Source organism: Gouania willdenowi, chromosome 5, assembly GCF_900634775.1.
Source record: "Gouania willdenowi chromosome 5, fGouWil2.1, whole genome shotgun sequence".
Taxonomy (NCBI): domain Eukaryota; kingdom Metazoa; phylum Chordata; class Actinopteri; order Blenniiformes; family Gobiesocidae; genus Gouania; species Gouania willdenowi.
The window spans coordinates 19,022,666-19,045,653 of record NC_041048.1 but is presented as its reverse complement, the minus strand read 5'-3'; the positions used below and the strand labels follow the sequence as shown (position 1 = coordinate 19,045,653).

The 22,988-nt window shown below is 36.9% G+C and overlaps 1 protein-coding gene across 1 annotated transcript; it reads left to right on the top strand.

Annotated features, from left to right (window-relative positions):
• Positions 1–1,036: 1,036 nt before the first annotated feature.
• LOC114463327 (protein polybromo-1-like) lies at positions 1,037–21,667 on the top strand. The gene is made up of 29 exons (XM_028446819.1): positions 1,037–1,161; positions 4,231–4,380; positions 4,516–4,613; positions 4,686–4,833; positions 4,995–5,144; positions 6,713–6,829; positions 6,935–7,003; positions 7,078–7,176; positions 7,262–7,347; positions 7,415–7,500; positions 7,577–7,793; positions 10,074–10,215; positions 10,307–10,401; positions 10,494–10,773; positions 12,290–12,395; positions 12,491–13,130; positions 13,228–13,439; positions 13,551–13,718; positions 13,944–14,101; positions 14,171–14,422; positions 14,515–14,660; positions 14,739–14,896; positions 15,311–15,494; positions 15,609–15,810; positions 17,093–17,294; positions 17,382–17,450; positions 19,015–19,067; positions 20,592–20,796; positions 20,988–21,667. The coding sequence occupies exons 2-29, from the start codon at positions 4,240–4,242 to the stop codon at positions 21,149–21,151; spliced, it is 4,647 nt and encodes a 1,548-aa protein (XP_028302620.1). The 5' UTR covers positions 1,037–1,161; positions 4,231–4,239; the 3' UTR covers positions 21,152–21,667.
• The last annotated feature ends 1,321 nt before the right edge of the window (positions 21,668–22,988 follow it).

The window sequence follows — 22,988 nt, the reverse complement described above, 5'->3', positions numbered from 1 at the left end:
AGCTGCACAATATGTGCCACTTTTTTGGCTTTATCTCCTCTATGGGACAGCACGTGTGAGTGAGTTCTGTAGTATGGCTTGTTTAGGAGAAGGTCTGGGTTAGAATGCATTTAGAAATCCATCTAACAGTGCTTTTTACGCTGTTCTGAGAAGTAACAAAAGCAGCGACTCCTAAAACGACTATTTTGATACAACATAAGCTATAAAATATATATTGTAGCTCAGAAATATGGAAAAAGTTGTAAAGACTTTGACTGTACTCTAAGAATAATAATAAACACTTGTATGATGTTATTTGTACTGTGTTTTTGTGTAAATTAAAACAAGTATTGTCTTTTTCTATATTGCTAAAATAGAAAACTCAGTATATCTTGAATCGCGACATATTGCCCAACTCTAATAGTAAAATGATGTAGCACTGGAGGTTTGTGTTTTGTGTATGATCCAAGATCCTGAGTTGAGATAGCCGAGGGAAAGATGCAGAGAATAATTTTGTCAGGCTGAGCTGGATTAATAAACGTACGCAATGCATCACAGGAACAGCTCATCGAAAACCAATCAGGAGAAAAAGTGAGAGAGCACAAATGTCTGAGTGAACAAAACAAGGATTTGTTTCAGAAAAGATGCTTTATCTTGGAGAGAAGAAACACACAATGGAGGTTTGTGCTGGTGTTGGAAAGATATAATGGTGCTCATGGTGCAAAATATCTGCACACAAAAACAGAAGATGATCGTAGAATCATAACAAAAAGTCTTTCCAAGACACATTTGACCATAAGCAAAGCAAACCAAGGGAGTTCAGGCCTTCAGAAAAAGTAAATCACTGTTTGTGAACAGGAAGTTAGATCATCACTGAGCATTGTAAACGTGGTTAAAACTTGAGCTTTCTCACGCCAGGGCAACGAGTAATTTAAACTAAATGTTTCACTCCCACAGAGCCTAATAAACCAGCACGTGTTGGGTAAAAAGGGCGTGCAGGGATATTTATAGTGACCTAAAATGCACTTTGGTTCCACGTTGTTTTATTTTGAAAGGTCATGTCCGGAAATGTCTAATATATCACAGCGACATTGATGCTTCGGTCTTGTAATGTAAAATCGATTAGTGATTGGCTGCTTTGACAGTCCAGAAATTTGGGTTAAATCTTCGCGTTCACACAAGGTAAGCTCTGAGCCGAGCCAGCCGCTAGCAATGAAGGCTTTTACGGTCTGTGCGGTTCCGGTGCACACCTAACGGCAGCTGTGCACCGTCCGTGTCCGTTACACTGATGTCTTTGTGTCGGCTCCGTCCGGGTGATATCTGGGGGCTAACCGAGGAGCGCAGCTAACGTTAGCCAGTGTAAGCAGCGTCCGCACTGGGTGACAGTGAGAGCGGGAGAGCGGACAGTCTGTGAGCACCCTCACAGCGGGAGGACTGAGGCGGCTGTTCGGTGACATTTGGTCGGCAGGGTAACGTCACCACTTGGCCAGGCCGACCAGCAGCACACTGGTTCGCTGCTGGTAATGTTATGTGAGGTGACAGCAGCTGGCTGTCAGTGATGAGTCTGACAGAAAACATCTGTAGACACTCAATAATTTTACCATAACTGAGTGAAATTTCATAAAGATCATGCATGAAACCCAGGGCCGGCCCTATAGTCTTTTTGGCGCCCGAGACGAAATTACTTAATACTTATCTTACATCAAAACTGTGTAATAAGAATAAAATTCAAAGTTAAAAAAAGAAAGAAAAAGTTTTCAAGCTATAAATACTTCTCTTACATCAAAATTGTGTAATATACAGAATATTCAAAGTTGGAAAAAAAAATGTAATTTCAAGTAATAAATACTTAACTGGAACATCTCAACAACAGGGGCCGGATTGAGGTCATTCGGTGCCCCCCTCCATGAATGAATAAAAATAGATTAAAAAAAATTCTGCAAGTCTATACACAGTGTGTACACATTATTTATTTTAAATATCTAGACAAAACAATGTAATTCTGCGACACAACAAACCACTGAAAAAAAAAAAAAAAAAAAAACACAACCTATTTTAAAATGTAGAGTAATGCACTATAATACAATATAACACCTACAGGTATAGTGTAAATGTCTCGAGGGAACAATAACAAAAATGGTGCAAAATCCAAAAGCAATGCAATCAAAAGTTAAAATAAGATATAAGTTTCAGTACAAGGACATTTCTACTTTCCTGTTTGGTTTTACTAGTCAGTAACACAAACCTTAAAACCAAAGAACACAATGTGCAAACAACTCAATAGAATGATATAGAATAGAACAAGAATTAAAATAAAATAAATATGGACAGAAGATTAGCAAGTGAAGTTACAGATTTTTAATATGACTATTCAATTAAGAGAAAACATGTATAGTGATTGTAAAGAGTGTGTTTCACGTTTATTATGTCCTTTTAAATTAATATATATATAAAAAAAAAATGGGGGATGCAATTTGGCGCCCCTCCAGCAGATGGCGCCCTAGTATATTAATCCAAATCCCCTCTAAAATGTAATGGAATCTTTTATGGTGTGAGGTTTATTGGTTAAATTGTCAAAACATGTGCTTTTGAAGTAATCCTGCTAACAGACAAACAAATAAATAAACCCCGGCAAAATTATATATACCTTCTTTGGCGGAGATAATAATCTAACACAACCTTGGGGTCGTGACACCATGTGGGGTCACCTGAATCGTCTGGTATCAATACAGTGTACATAGATCTTATATATTCATATGAATATCGCTGATGGTTTTTCTCTGTTGGAGTTTCCTTGTACACCGTTTTTTTGTTCTATTTGTTTTTTAGTTTTCTTGTCCATGCTCGAAGAAAAAATTACTGCTTACGTTTCTGTTTTAATCTTTTATATTTTTGTGTATTTTTATTTATCTATTTTGAACAATTGAAACAATCCATAAAATTACATAAATAGACAAAGTGCAGGAAGAATGCTCAAAGAGCTTAAATATTTATTATTCTTTTTCAAATTTAAACACCACACAATCTCTTAACAACTGTATTTTATACTTTGACTTTCTCAAATACACATTTAGTTCAAATAAAATGCAGTTTATGGCACATAACGTCACTTTGTGCACTAAGCCTTACTACTCTGTGTTTGTAACACAGTAAAACAAATGTGATCAAAAAACAAATTTTAGAGAGAGAAAAAAATATCTGGGGTCGCCAGAAATTTGTAATATAAAACTGGGGTCACGACCCGAAAAACGGTTGGGAACCACTAGGGGTGTGTATTGCCTGGCATCTGGCGATACGATGCGTATCTCGATACATAGGTCACGATATGATATGATACGATATATACCGATAATAAAGTATAAGTCGAGTATTGTGATTTTTTATGTGTGTGTGTATATATATATATATATATATATGACTTAAGAAACAAATAATCTGTAAATGTGTACACCTTCATGAGAACATTATGTATGAAATATATTTTATTGGCATATTTTACACTCAAAATATTAGCTGTAACATGCCATGTGCCAACAACTTAAAATAAAAAATAACATACAACCTGCCTGTGGCTTTTAAACCAACTTTGACTTTAGTGCAACATAACTGAGGTTTATGCTTAGAACAACAAATAAATGCAGAAAGTTTTTTTTGAAAAAAAAAAAAAAAAAAAAAAAAAAAAACAAGCCTACAGTTACAATGTCTCCTGCAGTGGAAAATACTTTCCTGGTTAAATAAAGGTAATATATATATATATATATATATATATATATATATATATATATATATATATATATATATATATATATATATTTTATAATAGGAACCACTGATCTAACATAGATATTAGAAAATAGTTTGACAGTAAATATACCCACATTTTTTTTAACAATGTGCACTTCAAAATCTTAGCCATTAGCTTTTTGGTGCTATTCAAATAAAACAGAAATAAAATGAGTTCACAGTGGAGTCTCAATATAGAGAACAAATATGGAGTAATATGGAAGTTACTTTCTGCAGTGGCTGTTTTAGAATAGCTGTGTTTTTAATATTTACAGTCAGGGCTTCCTGTCTAAAGACCAATGGGTACACAGTCAACACAACTATTATTAACCTCTGTCTATCAGGGTTTTTTTAGTGCACAGCTGAAGCAGTGAGGCTGAACAATGTCTCTGTAGGAAATCTATTCAATCACCAAAATGAATATTTCCTCTGTTTTGCAGTTTGTTACTTTTGAATTTGTTCATTCAGGGCTTCCTCATGGCGTTGAAAAGGAGAAGGGCGACGTCTCCGTCTAGCAGTGTGAGTGGAGGAAATTTTGACGATAACCAGACTTCATCGTTAGTGTCTTCAATTGGAAGAAAGCGGAGAAGGGCCTTAAACATTCCAACAGTGGATCCTGTAATTGTACACATTTCAGTAACTCTTTCTTCATTCATCAAGATCTGACAGAAATTTGTCACCACAAGCATTGGTGGCAATTTTTCTCGGGTGATAGGGTGTGGGTTTAATTCCCAGTGTTTTATGATCTTGCAGATTGCTGTATGCCATGAGCTGTACAACACAATCAGAGATTACAAGGACGACCAGGGCAGGATGTTGTGTGAGCTGTTCATCAGAGCTCCCAAGCGAAGGTAAATCCTTTACTATGAATTTAAAAAGATGATGCCATAGAAACGATTAGCGCTGGAACTTTTTTTTTGCAGGAACCAACCAGATTACTATCACGTGGTGTCCCAACCTATTGACATGATGAAGATCCAGCAGAAGTTAAAGATGGAGGAGTATGATGACGTTGAGCAGCTAACCAGTGACTTTCAGCTACTGTTCAACAATGCAAAAACATACTATAAGGTAAAAACCTATATATTCAATTCAATTCAACTTTGTTTATATAGCGCAAATTGCAACAAAGTCATCTCAAAGCACTATATAAAGGAAGAGTTTTTAAGCTAATTCATATATGTGGGTTATATAATGAAAAACATATTATTTGTTGCTACTTTGCCTTATAGACAGAGAGCCCTGAGTACAGGGCAGCCTGTAAGCTATGGGACCTTTACCTACGTACCAAAAATGAGTTTATTCAGCGTGGAGAAGATGAAGAGGATTATGAAGATGTGTATGATACACAGGACAACCCTGGAGGCTCCACTGAGGATGAGGTGATGTTTACAGATAATTTCTGACTCTCCACTCACGCTCATTTTATTATAATAACTATAATTAGACCACAGGCAGTTTTGTATCCACTCATCAAATGTACATGTAGTTTTTAATCAGCCACACTTGATGGGATACTAGATTTTACATGAGCTTGATCGTATTTAGTAAGGCTGAACGATTAATTGCATTTGCGATATTATCGCAATGTCATAAAACGCAATTTTCTAATCGCTAAGGCTGCCATTTTTTTTTTTTGTCTTGTGCTGTCCTGTTAAGTTCACAGAGTGTTTAAGAAGTGCAGTCCACATGTTTCATGAAATGTGAAGTTGAAGAGGCAAAGCCACAGATTTGTTTGCTTTATTGTTGTAATCTGTGCTTTAAAATGTATATTTTATATTTATTTAAATTATAAATGAATCTGAAATTGTTTATTATGAAACAGATTCATTTATTGCTTGTGTTCATTGAAAAATACATGACACGAGCCCCTTGAAAAAATAATCGCATATTAAATCACAATCGCAATATTGAGGAAAAAAATCGCTATTAGATTTTTTTTCCAAAATCGTTCAGCCCTAATATCTAGTCTCAATAACACCAGTGTTACAAAGCTGTGGTTCCCAAAACATTTTCAGAAACAGAAGCAGAAACTTTGTGACTCCTGGGACCCAAGCATAGCATCACCAAATTCATGAACTACGGATGAAGAACTCCATGAAGTATGAAACTACGACAAGTTTAGTTCTCCTGGTTTCTGCATTGGTTCAAACACAGCTGAGAGGCTCGTCAGCAGACTTTCTGCAACGCTGCCTCAGGAGTTTAGGGGTGTTGTTGCAGCGAGACATTGAAAACCTGTTGGACTAGCGGCCCTCCAGGACCGCGTTTGGACACCCCTGATTTAAATCATTACACAAACGCAGACGGACTCCAAAGGTGTGCGTTATGCTACTGCATCCCATGATTAACTTAGTGATATAAGGTGGTTAGAATACCACAGAGTGAGAATTATTTAGTATTCAGGAAGTTAAAGTTATACTAATAAACATAGTGCATAAATGGGGAACATTTTTTGCCTATTTTTGCAAGTGTCCCATACTTTAAAATTCTAATCTTTATAATATGACATATAATATAATATACAGGGTTCTCACCAGGAATTTTTCACAGCATAGGTGGCGCGCGTGACATTTTTAACTCTCTTTTTTTTTTTTTTTTTTGTTGTTTTTAATCTTTGTTCCAGCCTTACTTTAAAGCTAAAAGTTTTTTGTTGAATTAGTGAAGGGTAATGATGAATGTAGTTAGAGAGTGTATTATATTTATGTAATATAATACCCTGATAGTGCTTGTAATATGAGCACCCTGATTGCTGGAAAAGTGGAATCAGATTATGGGTGAATAAGAGGAAAAAAATATGTTGTAATAGAGCTGTATGGATGAAATAGAGAAATGTTGAGCTAAATATGGCACCATCCTCGTGTCTATACTTTGTCCTCAGGTCTGTCAGTTGATGTTCCTGTAACCCTAGAATGGTTAAATATGATTGCTCATTCTGTTTCTCTACTATTAGAGTGCAGGTGGCTGTTTGAAGGAGGTCCTGGAGCAGCTTCTTGATGCTGTAGTTTCATATACAGATCCTTCAGGTCACCTGGTCAGCGAGTTGTTCCAGAAGCTTCCCTCTAAAATGGTAGAAGTGCGTTCAGAATGATTCATTTGACTTAAAACATGATCGACAATGTTCTCAGCTAATGCTGATCTTTTTTTTTTTTTTTTGTTCTTTTCCTCCCACTAGCAATACCCGGATTATTATGCTGTCATTAAGGAGCCAATAGATCTAAAAATCATTGCTCAGAAAATTCAGGTGAATTAAAATTCCTCTGAGAAATGTTTCAGTTATGTTTATGCTTATGTTGTTATTAATGGTTTTAATTATAGTTGGGCCAATACAGGAGTGTCAGCACCATGGCTAAAGACATAGACTTGCTGGTCAAAAATGCCAAAACGTATAATGAACCTGGCTCACAGGTGTTTAAGGTCAGTGTAAACCTTGGGTTATGTCTGAGGCATGTTATTAATGATTAACGGCTGACTGGCTTATATTCAACTTAATGTGTTTTAGGATGCAAACACCATTAAGAAAGTTTTTGCTCAAAAGAAGTCTGAGATTGAACACGGTGAACCAGTCAAGTCCAGCATTCGTATCCGGTACCTCTCAGAACAGTTATGCTGAGTTGTGATTTTAAGTGCTACATTAATGTTCTGTTGGTGCTAGAAATAAAAGGTGCGCTCAAGGAAACCGGCTCTCTGCGATCACCATGGCCCTTCAGTATGAAAGTGATGAGGAGGGAATACTCTCTGGTACGTTCCCGTCACAGTCAGACTATGTCGGAGAATCTGCGTGAGTAGCATTAGTAACGGCTCTGTTGTCTCTCAGGGTCGGTCCACTACGACGAGGGGGAGTCTGAGGCAGAGAGCATGACCTCCAACATGGACATGACCAATCCCATCTTCCAGCTTTATGAGGCCGTGAGAGGAGCCAGGAACAGTCAGGGCCAGCTCATTTCTGAGCCTTTTCTGCAGCTGCCTTTACGAAAAGATTACCCTGACTATTATCACCAGATTAGCCAGCCCATCTGCCTCCATCAAATCAAGTAAGACAGAACTTGTATAACTTAGATCAGGGGTTCTCAACTGGTCTCACCCTGAGACCCACATTTTGCCACGGTCATTAAATCGTGACCCACTTTTTTTTTCTTTTTTTTTTTTTTGAGTTCAACCAACCAAATGTAGTTTTTTCAAAAATAGCTGTTGAAATCATGCATTTCACAGCATGCCTGTCAAAAGAAAAGTTTCTTTCAAAATAAAAGACATGAGAGACATTAAGTATTTACTTATTTTTGACCAGCTGTCAGCAACCTACTTTTGCGTCCAGACCCACCAGTTGAGAATCGCTGACTTGGATGTATTGGTCTTGTGTGAACATACACTCACATCTTGCTAAGCCAGGGTAGTGTCTTTCATTTGGCTGTCAGGACTTTTTAATCTGCTTTAGATATGGAGGTACAGTATATTCTTCAGGGAATCTGATTCAGAGTTACATCAGTAGTATTAATGTTATTCAGAAACACCATAACATATGATCGCAAATTGACAAAATCTGGGCAAACAAAATGGCCTCAGAGGTTCTCTAAATTCAAAATTCACATTTAAGTTTATTAAATCTTTGACATGGTGTGTTGCTCCTGGAATTATTCATTAGAATATTTGTACACTGTGGCTGTTGAGATGGACGGTTTTTAAATAGTGCTGTATTATGACTAAAGGCTTTAGAATGTCCCAAAGAAAATTAAATTACACTTCACACTATCAAACTTCCATCAGTGCAGCACTGATCCATGCTTTCATGTTGCTGACACTTAATTCTGACTTTGTTGTGATAATTGGACCTGGTGTGGTCAGAGATGGTCTTTTTCATACTTTAGTTGTTGTTGAGTAGTTATATAATTTACTGCCATCACAAACCATCAGGCCTTTCTCTCGTCCTTTTTGGACCATTTGCTTTAAACCTCTAGAGATGGTCAATCATGTGTGATAATGTAAGTTAACCAACAGGCTCTGTGTTTTCCCATTTTCAATAATTGGGATGGAACATGGATATATGCCTGAATGCATTTAGTTGTTGGCATTTTGTTGGCTGTTTATGTTTTTGTTAAACTGTTTAATATGTTTGCCTAATGTAGTGACTTTTGAGTGTATTTCATGTGCGTTACTATGATGGTCTTTAGAAAAAAAGCAGTATTTGTAAAGGTTCTCAATTATTATTGTTAACTAAAGCAAGTTCAAGCAAGTCCATTTAATATAACTAAGCTACTTTAAAGGGATCCTCCACTGTTTTTGCAAATGTGGCCTAAAACCTTTGAAATGTATTTATTAGAAGATCTATGCCTAACAAAATGCACTATTTTGCACCATGTTTGTTTTGATCAACTTTTAAAAATGGGACTATGTTATCATTTTAAAGTCTGTGTTCCCCCATCTTGAAATCACGGGATTGATTTTGTCACAGCTCCATTTGCCTGTAAACATCCCATTGTTTTCTGTTGGAGTCAAGCATTCAGTCTGCTTTTTAGATCATTTAGCAGTTTTTTCTGTGAAAATGCCAATTTCTGCTGCTTTTGGATGCTCTAAATAATTAGGAAAAGGTAAAGTTGTCGATGTAACCCGCTTTTGTTTATTGAAAGAGGATAAAAACAGTTGTGACCGGAAAAATAATCTATGACAACAGGGGGTGACAGTTCCAACTCTGGGGTGTTGTAGTAGACAATGACGCAGAGAAGAAGAGCTCTCCTAAGGAACCTTAGAGCTATTTGATATTTAATTTAAAAGTAAAAATTTGCTTTGAAGGTTTGTAAAGTTTATTTCCCATACTTTACATTTCTTGACTCAATTAGTAGATTGAATAATATGTATAATTTACTTTTTGGACCTCATTATGTAATAGATTAAACAGTTGCAATGAGAACAATAAGAATACAAATTACACTAAGCAGGAAACCACACACTATTTGTGCGTGGTTTAATAAGACGTCCAAGAGGTGTCAGATGCGTGCGTGTGCGTGCGTGTGCGTGCGTGTGCGCGCGTGTGAAACATGCAGGTAACAATGAGGCATGGTATCTTGCCTGTAAGCACATTGATTGACGGCTGCATCTGCTCATGATAACCAAATTAAATGGGATATTATTTACAGACATGACTCTGTATATGCTGTTATTATATTCTCATTTCTCATGTTTTCATTGATAATGACTTTGTGTTTCACCAACATTTTGTCTTGTCTTATGAGAAAATGTGGCATCACACACACTCACTGTACAGTCCAGTTTTTTCTGTTCCCTCCTTCCCAAATGTGAGAACCCGTAATTCCCCACAGAAACAAGATGAAGAACAACGAGTATGAGAGTGTTGAACACATCGACTCAGACCTGATGTTGATGCTTGATAATGCCAAACGCTACAATGTCCCTCATTCCTCCATCTACAAGCGTGCTCTCAAACTTCAGCATATCCAACAGGCCAGTGTGGAAATCCTTCCTGTTATGAGTTTACAGCTTTGTATGTTTGGATAAATGTTCTTCTGAAGAGCTCTTGAACTTCTGGTTCCAGATAAAGAAGAAGGCTCTTTTACAGAGAGAAGATGATGATGGGGACAGCATGCTATCCTCTGCCACATCTGACACCAGTAGCACAATAAGAAAAAGGTTCACCTACTCATATGTATCAGAGACTTTTCCTTCATGGTAAAGAACTACAGTAACTTTTTGACGATCATGTGCTTACTTCCTGTTTGCAGCTATAAGAAGAAAACAAAGAAGAGCCGAATGAAAGCTCTCTTTGCAGCTGTAACTGAGGCACGAGAATCGGGCACTGGCCGCAGACTGTGTGATCTCTTCATGGTCAAACCTTCAAAGAAAGACTATCCTGATTACTACAAAGTCATCGTGGAACCAATGGACCTCAGAACCATCGAGCACAATATCCGCACCAACAAGTACACGACGGAAGACTCAATGGTGGAAGACATGAAGCGGATGTTTCGCAATGCTAGACATTATAATGAGGAAGGATCTCGGGTAAGATTCAGGACATTTGGGAATTTCATAACACCAAAAGGTTATTTTTTTTAATCAGGAACAGGAGTCCACAGGAGTTGACTGTTAATGCAGTGCTTCTCAATTGTTTTCCGTTACGCCCCCCCCCCCCCCCGGAAGAAGAAAATATTTTGCGCGCCCCCACTCTCCGCCGCGGCTATAAATAGTATAATTTGTAAACCTCTACATAACATTGTATCTTTACCAACAAAAAAGAAAAAGGAAAGAAATATAGATCAACTTCCATCAAAGATTAACTTTATTTACATTGCTTTTTTAGTTTGTAACAGAAAAGATTTAAAGTGCATCAATTTGCCTGAAATCTAAAAAAATAAAATAAAAAAATACTTATTTAAACTATGAACATTTTCAGGATCAGTTTTATTTGACAAGTACAGTTTAAAAACAAAACAAGAAATTTATCTTGGTGGATGGTGCGAAAAAAAACCAACAAACAAACCAGAAACACTATAATGATAACAATAATAATAATCATCATCATTAATATAAAGGATGAATATATACATACTGTATATACAAGTGCTGGATATAATTTTGACCAACTTTTATTTATTTATTTATTTATTCAGTTTATTTCCGACATGGTTGCATTCACAGAAGTTTTCTTTTTTTCTTTTTTTTTTTTTTTTGAACTTGACCCGTTTGATACTAAAAAACATAATTAAATCAACTCAATAAATAATAATAATAAATAATCAACATTAACTCGGGAGCACAATATATAAAACACTTTAACCTACAAAACAATAATTATTTAAAACAATTTGAGCTGATTGACAAAAAAGTACATCTTAACACAGTCATGTCAAAACGTACATAAGCAAACACTATTTGAAAAGTGTTTATGTTAAAGCTAATTGTAACTTAAAGATGACAAAAGAAAGCATTCATGTTCTTTTAAATTGTTCTTTGGTTTGATGAGCAATTCTGTCTCACTGCCCTGCTGTCCAGGGTGTTCCCTCCACTTTCTTTGCGTGTTATGTAGCTGAAATAGGCTCCAGCGGTCCCCTGCAACCTTTTACAGGAACAAGTGGCAAATAAAATACACCAATGTTAATCAAATGGGGGTACGTATACCCCAATTTGCATACCCCTAGGGGTATGCGATTGCACGACAGGGGGTACTTGAGAGAGATAGTGTAAAATTAACAAATAAAAGCATAAAAAATATGAGGATTTGAAAATGTGTATTTTTGGTTTAAAATGATAGTCGTGAACATGAACTGAAAATACAAGGGTCAGACTCATTTCTGGTCATCTCCCACAGACCGGAAAAGATAAAAACTGTGGAAATGAATCTGTTCATGCTGTTCAAAAAATTCCACTTTTTACAAAATTAGATTCTTTAAAATGTGTGTAACACTCATTCATTCCATCACTATGCTCTATAGTTGTTTTCTATAATATTCTGAGCCAATCAAGACTGAGAACCACTGAGATAGACATTGAAAAAAGATATTGCTCTTTTCTTGTGTAGGTCTACAATGATGCTGACATCCTTGAGAAGATCATGAAAGACAGACGCAAGGAACTTGGCCCAGCAACTGATGATGACGACATGGCGTACCCAAAGATGAAAATAAGTTTGTTTCACAACCAGTAACTTATCAATCGAAATACATTTTTAAAGAATACTCGTAGGTTGTTGGTAACGTGCATGCTCTTTGTTTGGGTACAGGAAAGAACAACATAACATTGAAGAAGTCAAAGTATTTAACACCTTTGCAGCAAAAACTGAATGAACTTTATGAAGCTGTAAAGAACTACACGGATAAACGAGGACGTCGCCTGAGCACCATCTTCCTGCGGCTGCCGTCGCGTGCTGAGCTGCCTGATTACTACTTGGCCATTAAGAAACCTGTGGACATGGAGAAGATCAAAAGCCACATGTTGGCCAATAAGTACCAGGATGTGGATGCCCTGGTGGAGGACCTAGTCCTCATGTTCAACAATGCCTGCACATACAATGAGCCAGAGTCTCTGATCTACCGCGATGCTCTTTTGCTACATCGGGTGCTCTTGGAGACCAGACGGGACCTGGACGGAGGAGAGGACGCTCATTTGCCAGACGTGCCTCGGCTCATCCAGGAGCTGATCCGTAGCCTGTTTGTTTCAGTGATTGGTCACCAAGACGACGAGGGACGCTGCTACAGTGACTCTCTTGCTGAGATCCCTGCTGTTGATCCTGCAAGCCCCGAGAAGCCTCCGCTCAATTTTGAGATAATCAGAAAAAACGTTGATCAAGGGCGTTACAAAAGGTTGGATGTATTTCAGGACCACATGTTCGAAGTGATCGAAAAGGCCAGGCGATTAAACAGGTTTGGCATTGTTAACAATTAGATACCCAATAAAGACAACAGGTATTGTCTAAAAATAAAGCCATAGTGGGTGTTATAATCAAGTGTTTTGTCACAGGACTGACTCTGAAATCTTTGAGGATGCTGTGGAGCTCCAGCAGTTCTTCATCCGGATCAGAGATGAGCTGTGCAAAAATGGAGAGATCTTGATGTCTCCTGCTCTTAGTTATACCTCCAAACATCTGCACAATGATGTAGAGAAGGAGAAGAAAGAGAAACTTCCCAGGGAGTTTGAGGAAGACAAAATTAAGAGAGAGGAAGAGAAAAAGGGTGATTGTTTATTTTTTATGAAAGCCTATTAGTTTGACAAGGTTTGTAAAACTTCAATTGAAATCATTGTGTACTCTCGTTGTTTTACTGAAATATTGTATTCATTTCCAGAGGTTGATGGAGGGTCATGGCTGTTGAGCCATCAGCGCACTTACAGCCAAGATTGTCACTTTAAAAACAGCATGTACCATGTTGGCGACTATGTGTATGTGGAGCCGGCGGAGCCTAACCTCCAGCCTCATATAATCTACATTGAAAGACTATGGGAAGACGAATCAGGTCAGTTTTCTTTCTTGTTAGTTCAAATAATTCTTCAAGAGAAATTGTTTAGCTACTCGGTTGAGACAAGCTAAAGTAAGAAGGCTTTTTAACATGATGTTAGTGATTTGATTCATTGGAAAGCTAACCTAGGGCTGTATAGAAGAATATAAAATAGGTAAGATTAACTTGAACTTTTTATAATGAAACATAGGCAGATCAAATTATTCTGACTTTCCAACACAGGGGAGAAGTGGCTTTATGGCTGCTGGTTCTACAGGCCCAATGAAACGTTTCATGTGGCCACCAGAAAATTCCTGGAGAAGGAAGTGTTTAAAAGTGACTATTACAACAAAGCTTCACTCAGCAAAATTCTGGGCAAATGTGTGGTCATGTTTGTGAAGGTAATATCAAGCGTTTTTCTGATGTACTGTTAGTTAAATGAAGATTGATTCTTCCTTGTTTGGGCGTAGGAGTACTTTAAACTTCACCCAGATGGATTCAGAGCAGAGGATGTCTACGTCTGTGAGTCACGTTACTCTGCCAAGTCCAAGTCCTTCAAGAAAATCAAACTGTGGGCCATGCCTCTGAGCTCTGTTAGGTTTTTTCCCAGAGATGTGCCTCTACCTGTCGTCCGCGTAGCTTCAATGTTTGTTACTAAGGAGGAAGAGAAACCAGTCGAGATCATAGACGAAGGCAAAATGTCAGAAGGTATCGTAGACAAGGTAAACAAAGTGCCAGACTAATTAAGTTCAAAGTACACAATATACTTTAGCACACAGGTGTTGCTAATTTTACTTTTTGTTTGTGCGGGCAGGAGAGGGAGGACGTGCCATTGGAAATGACCAACGGGGAGCCTGGTGGTCAGTACTATGAGCAGCTGTGCTACAATAACATTTGGCTCAAAGTGGGAGATTATGTTTACATCGGTTCTCATGGACTCGTGCGCCACAGAGTAGCGAGGTAGAGTTGATGCTTGCACACACCTGCCAATGATACGGTTTACAAATCACCAAAACTTTATTTTGGCTTAACTTGCAGGATTGAGAAATTGTGGATCCGAGATGGAACAGGCTACTTTTTTGGCCCCATCTTTATTCATCCAGAGGAAACAGAACATGAACCCACCAAAATGTTCTACAAGAAGGAAGTGTTCCTCAGCAACTTAGAGGAAACCTGTCCCATGACCTGCATTTTAGGTACTTTTCTGTATCTTGACACTTTATTTTTTACAATGAAGAATTACATGTGAATGTTTTTGTTGTGGTCTTTTTGCTTTCCTCTTTTTTGGGTGTTGTGAATAAAAAGAAATTCATATTTTATGAAAATTCCTGGTTGCAGTTATTGCCAAATGCCTTTTGTGTACCAATAAAAGAGTAGATGGAGAGGAACTCTCTGGCTGTGTCTAATATTAGGGATGTTGTGTTACATCCGAAAGGAATAATCAAAGCATTGATAAAAAAAAAAAAGGGAATAAAGCAAAGCCATTCAATATTTGTAATATTTTGTCTTAAGGAGCCAGATTGTTGTTGGTGAGATGTTGTTGCTGAAGTTTTACAGCTTCATGGACGCTGTCCCAAAATGAATAAACAGTGTTTGTACCCACCCTACAGGAAAGTGTATTGTGTTGTCCTACAAGGACTACCTGTCATGTCGGCCCACTGAAGTGCCTGAAGAGAACGTTCTGCTCTGTGAGAGTCGTTACATTGAGAGTGAGAAGCAGATGAAGAAATTCAAAGGTCTTAAGCGCTTCTGTCTTTCTGGGAAAGTGTTAGAAGATGAAATCTACTATTTTCGGTGAACAACCTTCTCACTTTCTTTCTACAGTTACCTTGCTCAAGTTCTACAAAATTTGGGACAATATTCAAACTGGCAGTATAATTCTTTTCTTATTTTTATTTTTTTTTACAGAAAACTTATTGTTCCCCAGAAAGAAGCATCACCTCTCCTCAACAAGAAGATTGAAGAACTGGAGGCTAAGTTTGCTGACATGACAGATGAAGAGCTTGAAGACCTTGGTGATGATGATGGCATGCTAGGAGACCACTCTCTCCCTCAGATGCAGTCTTCAATGTCGAGTGACATGGATTTCATGGCTTATACTCCTCCGCAGGTCGGAATCAATGCTCCAGCCATTAAGTGTTTTTTAACTTAAAAACACTGTGTTTCTTGCAGGGTTGGGCTCAATTATAATTGTAATTGCGTAATTGATAGTTAATTAAAATGATGGTGTAATTAATTAAATTGTAATTGAGTTTAAATAATTGATTTTGTAATTGTAATTGGAATCAATGTTTTTTTTAAATGTCATTTATAATTATTATAATATATTTATAACTGGGAAACCATGTTACAGTTCTATGTACGGTTCTACACATGTAGTTAAGAATTATTAAATATATTAATAGCTATATTTTCATTGATTAGGAAGCCTAAAGATAGGACAGAAATTAGATGATAGATATTTGTTTTTAGTGTATTTCACAGCTGATTTGGGACCAGTTATCATAAGAGGTGCTAACAGAAATCTAACACAAGAGAAAATAATTATAATTTAATTGTACTTGGAAAAAATGCTGGTCACTGTAATCATAATTGAGTTGTAATTGAACATTGATAATTGAAGACATAATTGTAACTGAAAAATGTAATTGACCCAACCCTGGTTTCTTGTTTATAAATTAAACAGTGTTTTGGGTAATGGCTTTGGTTAAGGCAAAGCTATTATAAGTTGGGTTTAGATTAGGGGTCTGCAACCTGCGGCTCTGGAGCCTCATGTGGATTTTTGACTCTTTTGCAATGGCTCCTTATAGCTATTAAAAAATATATTAAAATAATGAATTGTTATTTCTAACGGAGTGTATTAATGATGAATGACAGTGACACCAAATAAAATCAGAATATAACAATTTGTCAACCTAAAAATAAATCGCAGTGTGCAATAATAACTCTGTTACTTCCCTACTTCTCCTCCTAAAACTTCTACAGACCATCAATTTTCCTTGTACCTGCGGCTAACCTTAAGTTTTAAAACCCAGGTAAGATAACTAAAACAACAAAAAGACTAGTCTGGAAGAAAATAGAGAATTTATTTGTGTGAGGAAAAATGCCAATGTGCCGGCTTAACATGCATGCTTGATATGTTGCAAGAAATGAGCAACTAGTATGTGTTGACCGACATGATTATGTTATCAAATTAAAGATATTTTATGTAGCCCTAGAAAAACATCAACTAAAGGAACATTGAGAAGGCATTTTTTTCAGCTCCAGAAGGACTTTAATTTAGATGAGAGGCAAAATGGCTCCTATCAGAATAAAGGTTGCAGACCCCTGGTTTAGATTAATGATGGAAGACTGTGTCTGTCCTCACTTTCCTTAATATGTTTTGGTTCCAGTCTACACATAAAGCCATGAAAGGGCTTTCAAAGAAGGAAGGATCAAAGCGTAAGATCAACATGAGTGGTTACATCCTGTTTAGTAGTGAGATGCGAGCGGTCATCAAGGCTCAGCATCCAGATTTCTCTTTTGGTGAGTTGAGCCGTCTCGTTGGCACACAGTGGAGGAGCCTGGACAGTTCAAGAAAAGCCGACTACGAAGGTGAGAACTCAAGAGAACTGAAAAACGTGAGAACTGAGAAACCTCACTTTGAATTATTTAGTTTCTATCCTGATTTTTGTGTTGTAGAGCGAGCAGCGAAAGTGGCCGAGCAGCAGGAGCGTGAGAGGGGCCAGCACCTGATGTCCCCTAGAGCAGGTACCCCAGTAGGGGCACTGATAGGGGTGGTGCCCCCCCCAACTCCCATGGGGATGATAAATCCCAACATGACGCCTGTGTCAGGTAACCCCTCATAGATACAGATAAATGCCTGGTGTGCATCACGAGGCTGGAAAAAGAAGCTGAACTGCTAGAATAATGTATACGTTAAAGCTTCACTAACATCCTCATGCTGGCATGTTTGCATTAACCATTTTAATTACATTGCTATTTTTTATTAAATTCATTGGCTTTGTTCTAAATGTTGTACAGAAGATCTAATTCCAATAAGGGATACGTGAGTTAAGACATTTTGACCCATATTTTAGCCCCTTTGAATATTTGTGCCCTTACAATACGTTCTATCCAGATGACGACAAACCGCATCAAGACATAATAAAAAAGAGATAAGTCAAAAAGTTGGCTCATACACCTAGTGACTGTTTCCTGCCTAGGAGAGAGTTCAAGGAAAACAGCAAAACATCATTAATTGGGGGTCTACTGTGCACCTTCAAAAAATCCCCAAAATAAAAATCCCATTGCAGTGCATGTGACTAAATTATTTGCATCAACAATTTTAAAATTTTGGTCTTGATTTTTATTAAACTCCTGCTGATTGTGTTCTTATCTCTTTACACTAACATTAATGAATGCTTGTAGTGAATGCATGTCTGACTGCATGTTCTGTGTTGCCACCGTCCTTGCCTGAGAAGGTATGATGGATGCATACAGGTCAGCTATGGTGCCCCTGCAGGGCCATGCTGAAGGCTTGGTTAGTATGACTGGCATCCCACTCCATCACACAAGCATGTCGGTCTTTTCCCAACATCTCCTGCCCGTTACCACTGGGTTTCCTGGAATGCCTTTTTTTGGTAAGAATGCCTTCATAGCCGCACCAAATGCCATGCAGTTGCTTCCTGTTCAACTATCTGATTTAATGGAGGGGCTACCTGTACCAATAGGCTGACAACTTAGGCATTTGTTGACTCAATTGTGACATTAGCAATTAGTCATTGGTGGAGAGCACTCCGTTCCTTACTTTAGATTATGCAACAAAAAGCGAACAAGTTATTAATTATTGTAAAATAATTGCCATTTCTTTAATGTTGCAGTATGTAAAACCTGTGAGGCTGGTAAGGAAACGACCATACTCCCTCCTCACCTCCCTGTTTCAAACATGAATTACTTCTTGTTTCCCTGTTGTCCCCCGGCAGTATTTAATTTTCAGGTGTTTTTATTTGGAGAAATTGCTATTTTTGGTTTAATGCTCAGCACTTCTCCTCTTGATTGCTGCGCGCCTCTAACATCCTCTACACAAACACAGGTGTGCACACACTCCAGAGTGGACGAGGGGCGCGAGCAGCATCACACACACATGGACACAGACACCTGCGTGCAGTGCAGTCATGTATAGGATGTGCATTAACCACAAAAACACATTCACACACGTGCACACAGACTGGTACACAAAAAAACATGACGGTAATGAAAATGATCGGTGGCACATTAAACTTTAGGAAATAATCCACTTTTTGACTAATGTCGATGTTGATTTTGTTCTCAGGTGTCAATGGGATGGGAAGTGGATCAGGAGCAGGAAACATCCTTGGATCACAGGTAGACAACTGTAAAACAACTACAACCCACTAATCAAAAGCAAATCAGCAAAAATATGAACACGTAATACCAATAACATAAAATATTTGGTTTTGTTTTTAAAAAAAAATGGGGCTAAAATTAAGTTTTTGTCACACATTTTTCCCTGTTGACATCTTTGCTTCAAGATGACGCAAGAGAATCTGTGTCCCCTTTGTTCTTTGTTCTGTTTTAAAACCAAATGAAAATAACAAATAAACGGTGTGGTTATTTTGTTTTACTGACTTAAAACCAAAACAGAAAATCAAAAACCAGACAAGCAGTGTTTTTCTGTTTTAAAATTAAATCTTGTTCTGTTTTATAATATTTGGATATTTATTTATTTACGGGAAAACGATGGACGAGGGCTTCATGTTTTAATCTCACCACAAGAGGGGACCCACAGACAGGGGGTTGGGACTTTGACATTTACATTTTAGAAACATTATTAATGCATAAATAAATCAAAACAAAAAAAATGGATATTACGAAAAAGCACACACTATATGTGAATAAAGGAAACAGAGGTGGTGTAGTGAATCTACTGGTGCTCCTCGTGTGATCAACTTCCGTGTGTGTTGACGGCTGCCGTTAGTGGCTAGCTGTATTTTAACATGCAAAATAAATATTTTTACTGCCCTCAAAAAATCTGTGTAATTGTTTTTGCAAAAGTGTCAAATCGTAGAAATTCATCTATTGTTCCTAACACCAGCCTCAGAGTCGATAGTCAAAGGAACACTAATAACGATGTGTCCCAAAATTGACATCTTTCCCACATCTGAGATACAGTTCCTACGCTACTCTCAAATGGTAAATCTCATGTCACTACCATCTAAGTAGATGGCTGCCACCTCTGAACCTGGTTCTGCTGGAGATTTATTCCTGTTAAAAGGAAGTTGTTTCTTCCCACTGTTGCTAAAAGCTTGTTCACGTGGAACTTGTTGGGTTTTTTTCCTTCTTATTATGAATTTTATATTGTGATAGTGCATTGAGATGACTTTGTTGAATTTGTACAATATAAATAAAGTTGAATTGAATTTAATCTTTTGGCACAAAGGACAAATTTAACATCCCGTCCCGTGTTTAATGATTTATGAATGATGTTGTACAATTTGATGATTTTATGTGATATGTGGTTACAGAATCTCTCCTGGTAAGTTCTGGTCACACTCCCCTAAGCAGGCCAGATGCCATTGTACACTGATAACATTCACCAATGTCTCTGCTTTTGTTATGACTCCCGCTATCAGCAACATACAAAACCCTCAGAGCACGGAACAACATCAGATTCACTGAGGCACACACACTGAAAGCCTGTTTACCTTCGAATCCCAGACTGGTCTGCTTCCAAACACCCTTTGACAAATAATCTCTGTGTCCACATCTGACCAGTGACCCTAAAGCTTGACTCCATCTCATTCATCCAAAACCGCCACAACAGTATGGATTGAACGCAGTCTAATTCTTATTTGTAAAACTATGATATTCTTTTAATTTTCATTCCAGGGTTTGTTGGGATCTGGCCAGCAGGCCCCACCACCATACCCAGGACATGGCCAGCTGGGTCAAGCAGCCACACAGCAGCCCTCCACCCCAATGTTTGTGTCCCCACCAGCTAAACGACTGCTCCACTCTGAGACATACCTCCGTTATATTGAAGGACTTACCCCGGAATCCTCCACTGTCAGCAAATGGGACCACACTCTCTCAGGTACAGTTTGTTCATAGGAAGTCCTGAAATCTGCATTTATGAAAGAATTACTCTTGTTCATGTCCTAAACTGTATGTATTTCCTGCTTATTAAAGTAAGCCGCAATAATTGTTTGTTGACACTGTTTATGCAGGAGATTTGGAGGTTTTTCCACTGCAAATAAACATGTAATGGTTTCTTTTGCTCTGCAGTTAAGAAAACAGATGTGCGTTTAACTAAAGAACAAGAGAGTCGCCTACCGTCCCATTGGCTAAAGAGCAAAGGGGCCCACAAGACGATGGCAGATGCACTTTGGCGTCTCCGCGACCTGATGCTGCGGGACACCCTAAACATTCGTCAGATGCACAATGTGTAGCATGTTGATTTTATTAGCATTCCTAAACCTGTGAGACAGGAAAAGAGTTAAACTCTCTAAAAGTATTTACTTTGTGTTGTCATTTAAAAAAGTAAAAATTACTTGTATGTTTTCCTACAAGCTGCCTGCTGTGTTGAGGCTGTTTTCTGTTTTGCTGTTAATTTCCACTGTTCTAAGTGCTTTATTGTTACTGACTGTCATTCTGTGACCAAGGCCTTCGTTATTTCAAATAAAACAGGAATGTATTGTGCTTGGCTTGATTTATTCAGTTAAAGAACTATCATGATTTCTTTCGTTAATAATTGGAAAGATGAAAATCAAATGTACAAAGTTTGATTAAAAGATTATTGTGATGATTGTATTTTTAAGGTCAGGGACAGTGACGAAGATAAGGACACATTTGATTTGACCAAGTTCATTTGTCTGTATTATTATTATCATCATTATTTGCACAGTTGCTGAATAATAAATAAGTTTCTTCCTTTATTATCAGTGTCCCCTAATAAAAAGCACATTTCCCCCCACCAGTGTTTTCATTCTGAGACAAATCAGTATTAAAGAATAAGTAAATAAAAAACTATTTACAATTTGTATTATTAATGATCTTTGTGATGTATTAAACCTCTTCATTTTGTTTTATTGTTTGTAGATGATACAACCCTAATTTGTTCTGGAAAATAAATTAAATGAATTTTTTATTTAAAAAAAAAAAAAAAAAAAAATAGAAAAATGAATTACATTGCTTAAAAGCTGGTTTGATTTGAACAACTTATCACTTAACATTGCAAAAACGAAATTTATGAATTTTGGAACCAAAAATGAGGTATTTGAAGTAATACAATTTGAAATAAATAGAGATAAAATTGAGCGTGTCTTTGATACCAAGTTCTTGGAGTCATAATTGACTGTAAATATCTTGGAGGCAACATATAAATTATATAAAGACAAAAATCTCAAAAACACTTGGTGTTGTATATAAAACTAAAGATTTACTTAATTAAATCACTGTAACCTCACAGCTTGATTGTTGTAATTGTATCATTTTTGTACATTTTGTGTTTTTTTTGTAAATATCTATCATATTATTATTAATAATAATAATAATCTTACTTTATTTTTTACTACTGTAATGTGTGTGTATCTGATCCTTATTTTTAACAGTCTTTTACTTAATTATACACTTATTTAATGTTTATTCTTTCTTTCATCTTTGTTAAACGTTTTATTCTTTTTTTTGTGATTTTTCTTAAGTAGCTGTAATGTAAGCAATTTCCCCCTGGGATTAACAAAGGAATTATGATTACAATTCCTTGTTTACAATTGATTGTACTTTGATACTCCCATATACAGTATGACCTACTGTCTAGAACTCTAGGGAACCACTTTAAAGATCATAGTAAATTACATTGTTTTATTGAAAGCAAAAAAAAAAAAAGATGTACAATTGATAAACAAAGCAGGATATTATGACCGTAAACATTCATTATTTGTTAAATCAAAAGTTGTGAAATTTTAAGGTATTTATTTATAATAACTACACTTCCAGAAGGCATTCTGAAATACTTCTCACTACAGACCAGCAAATACAGCCTTAAGAGATTAATTTATGTTTATTTTACCAAAAACAAAATTAGAAATAAAACAATTATTTCTGTCTGTTTAAGGGGTTAATTTGTGGAATAATGTTGATAAAAAAATAAAAATGAGTGACACACTAGTTTCAAAAAGAAATACAATATATTTTAGAGAGTTATGTGAAGTAGTAGTCTTAGAAACATGTTTGTGTTCTTTGGTAAATGTTGTATATAAAAGAAAATATATACATGTATAAATATAT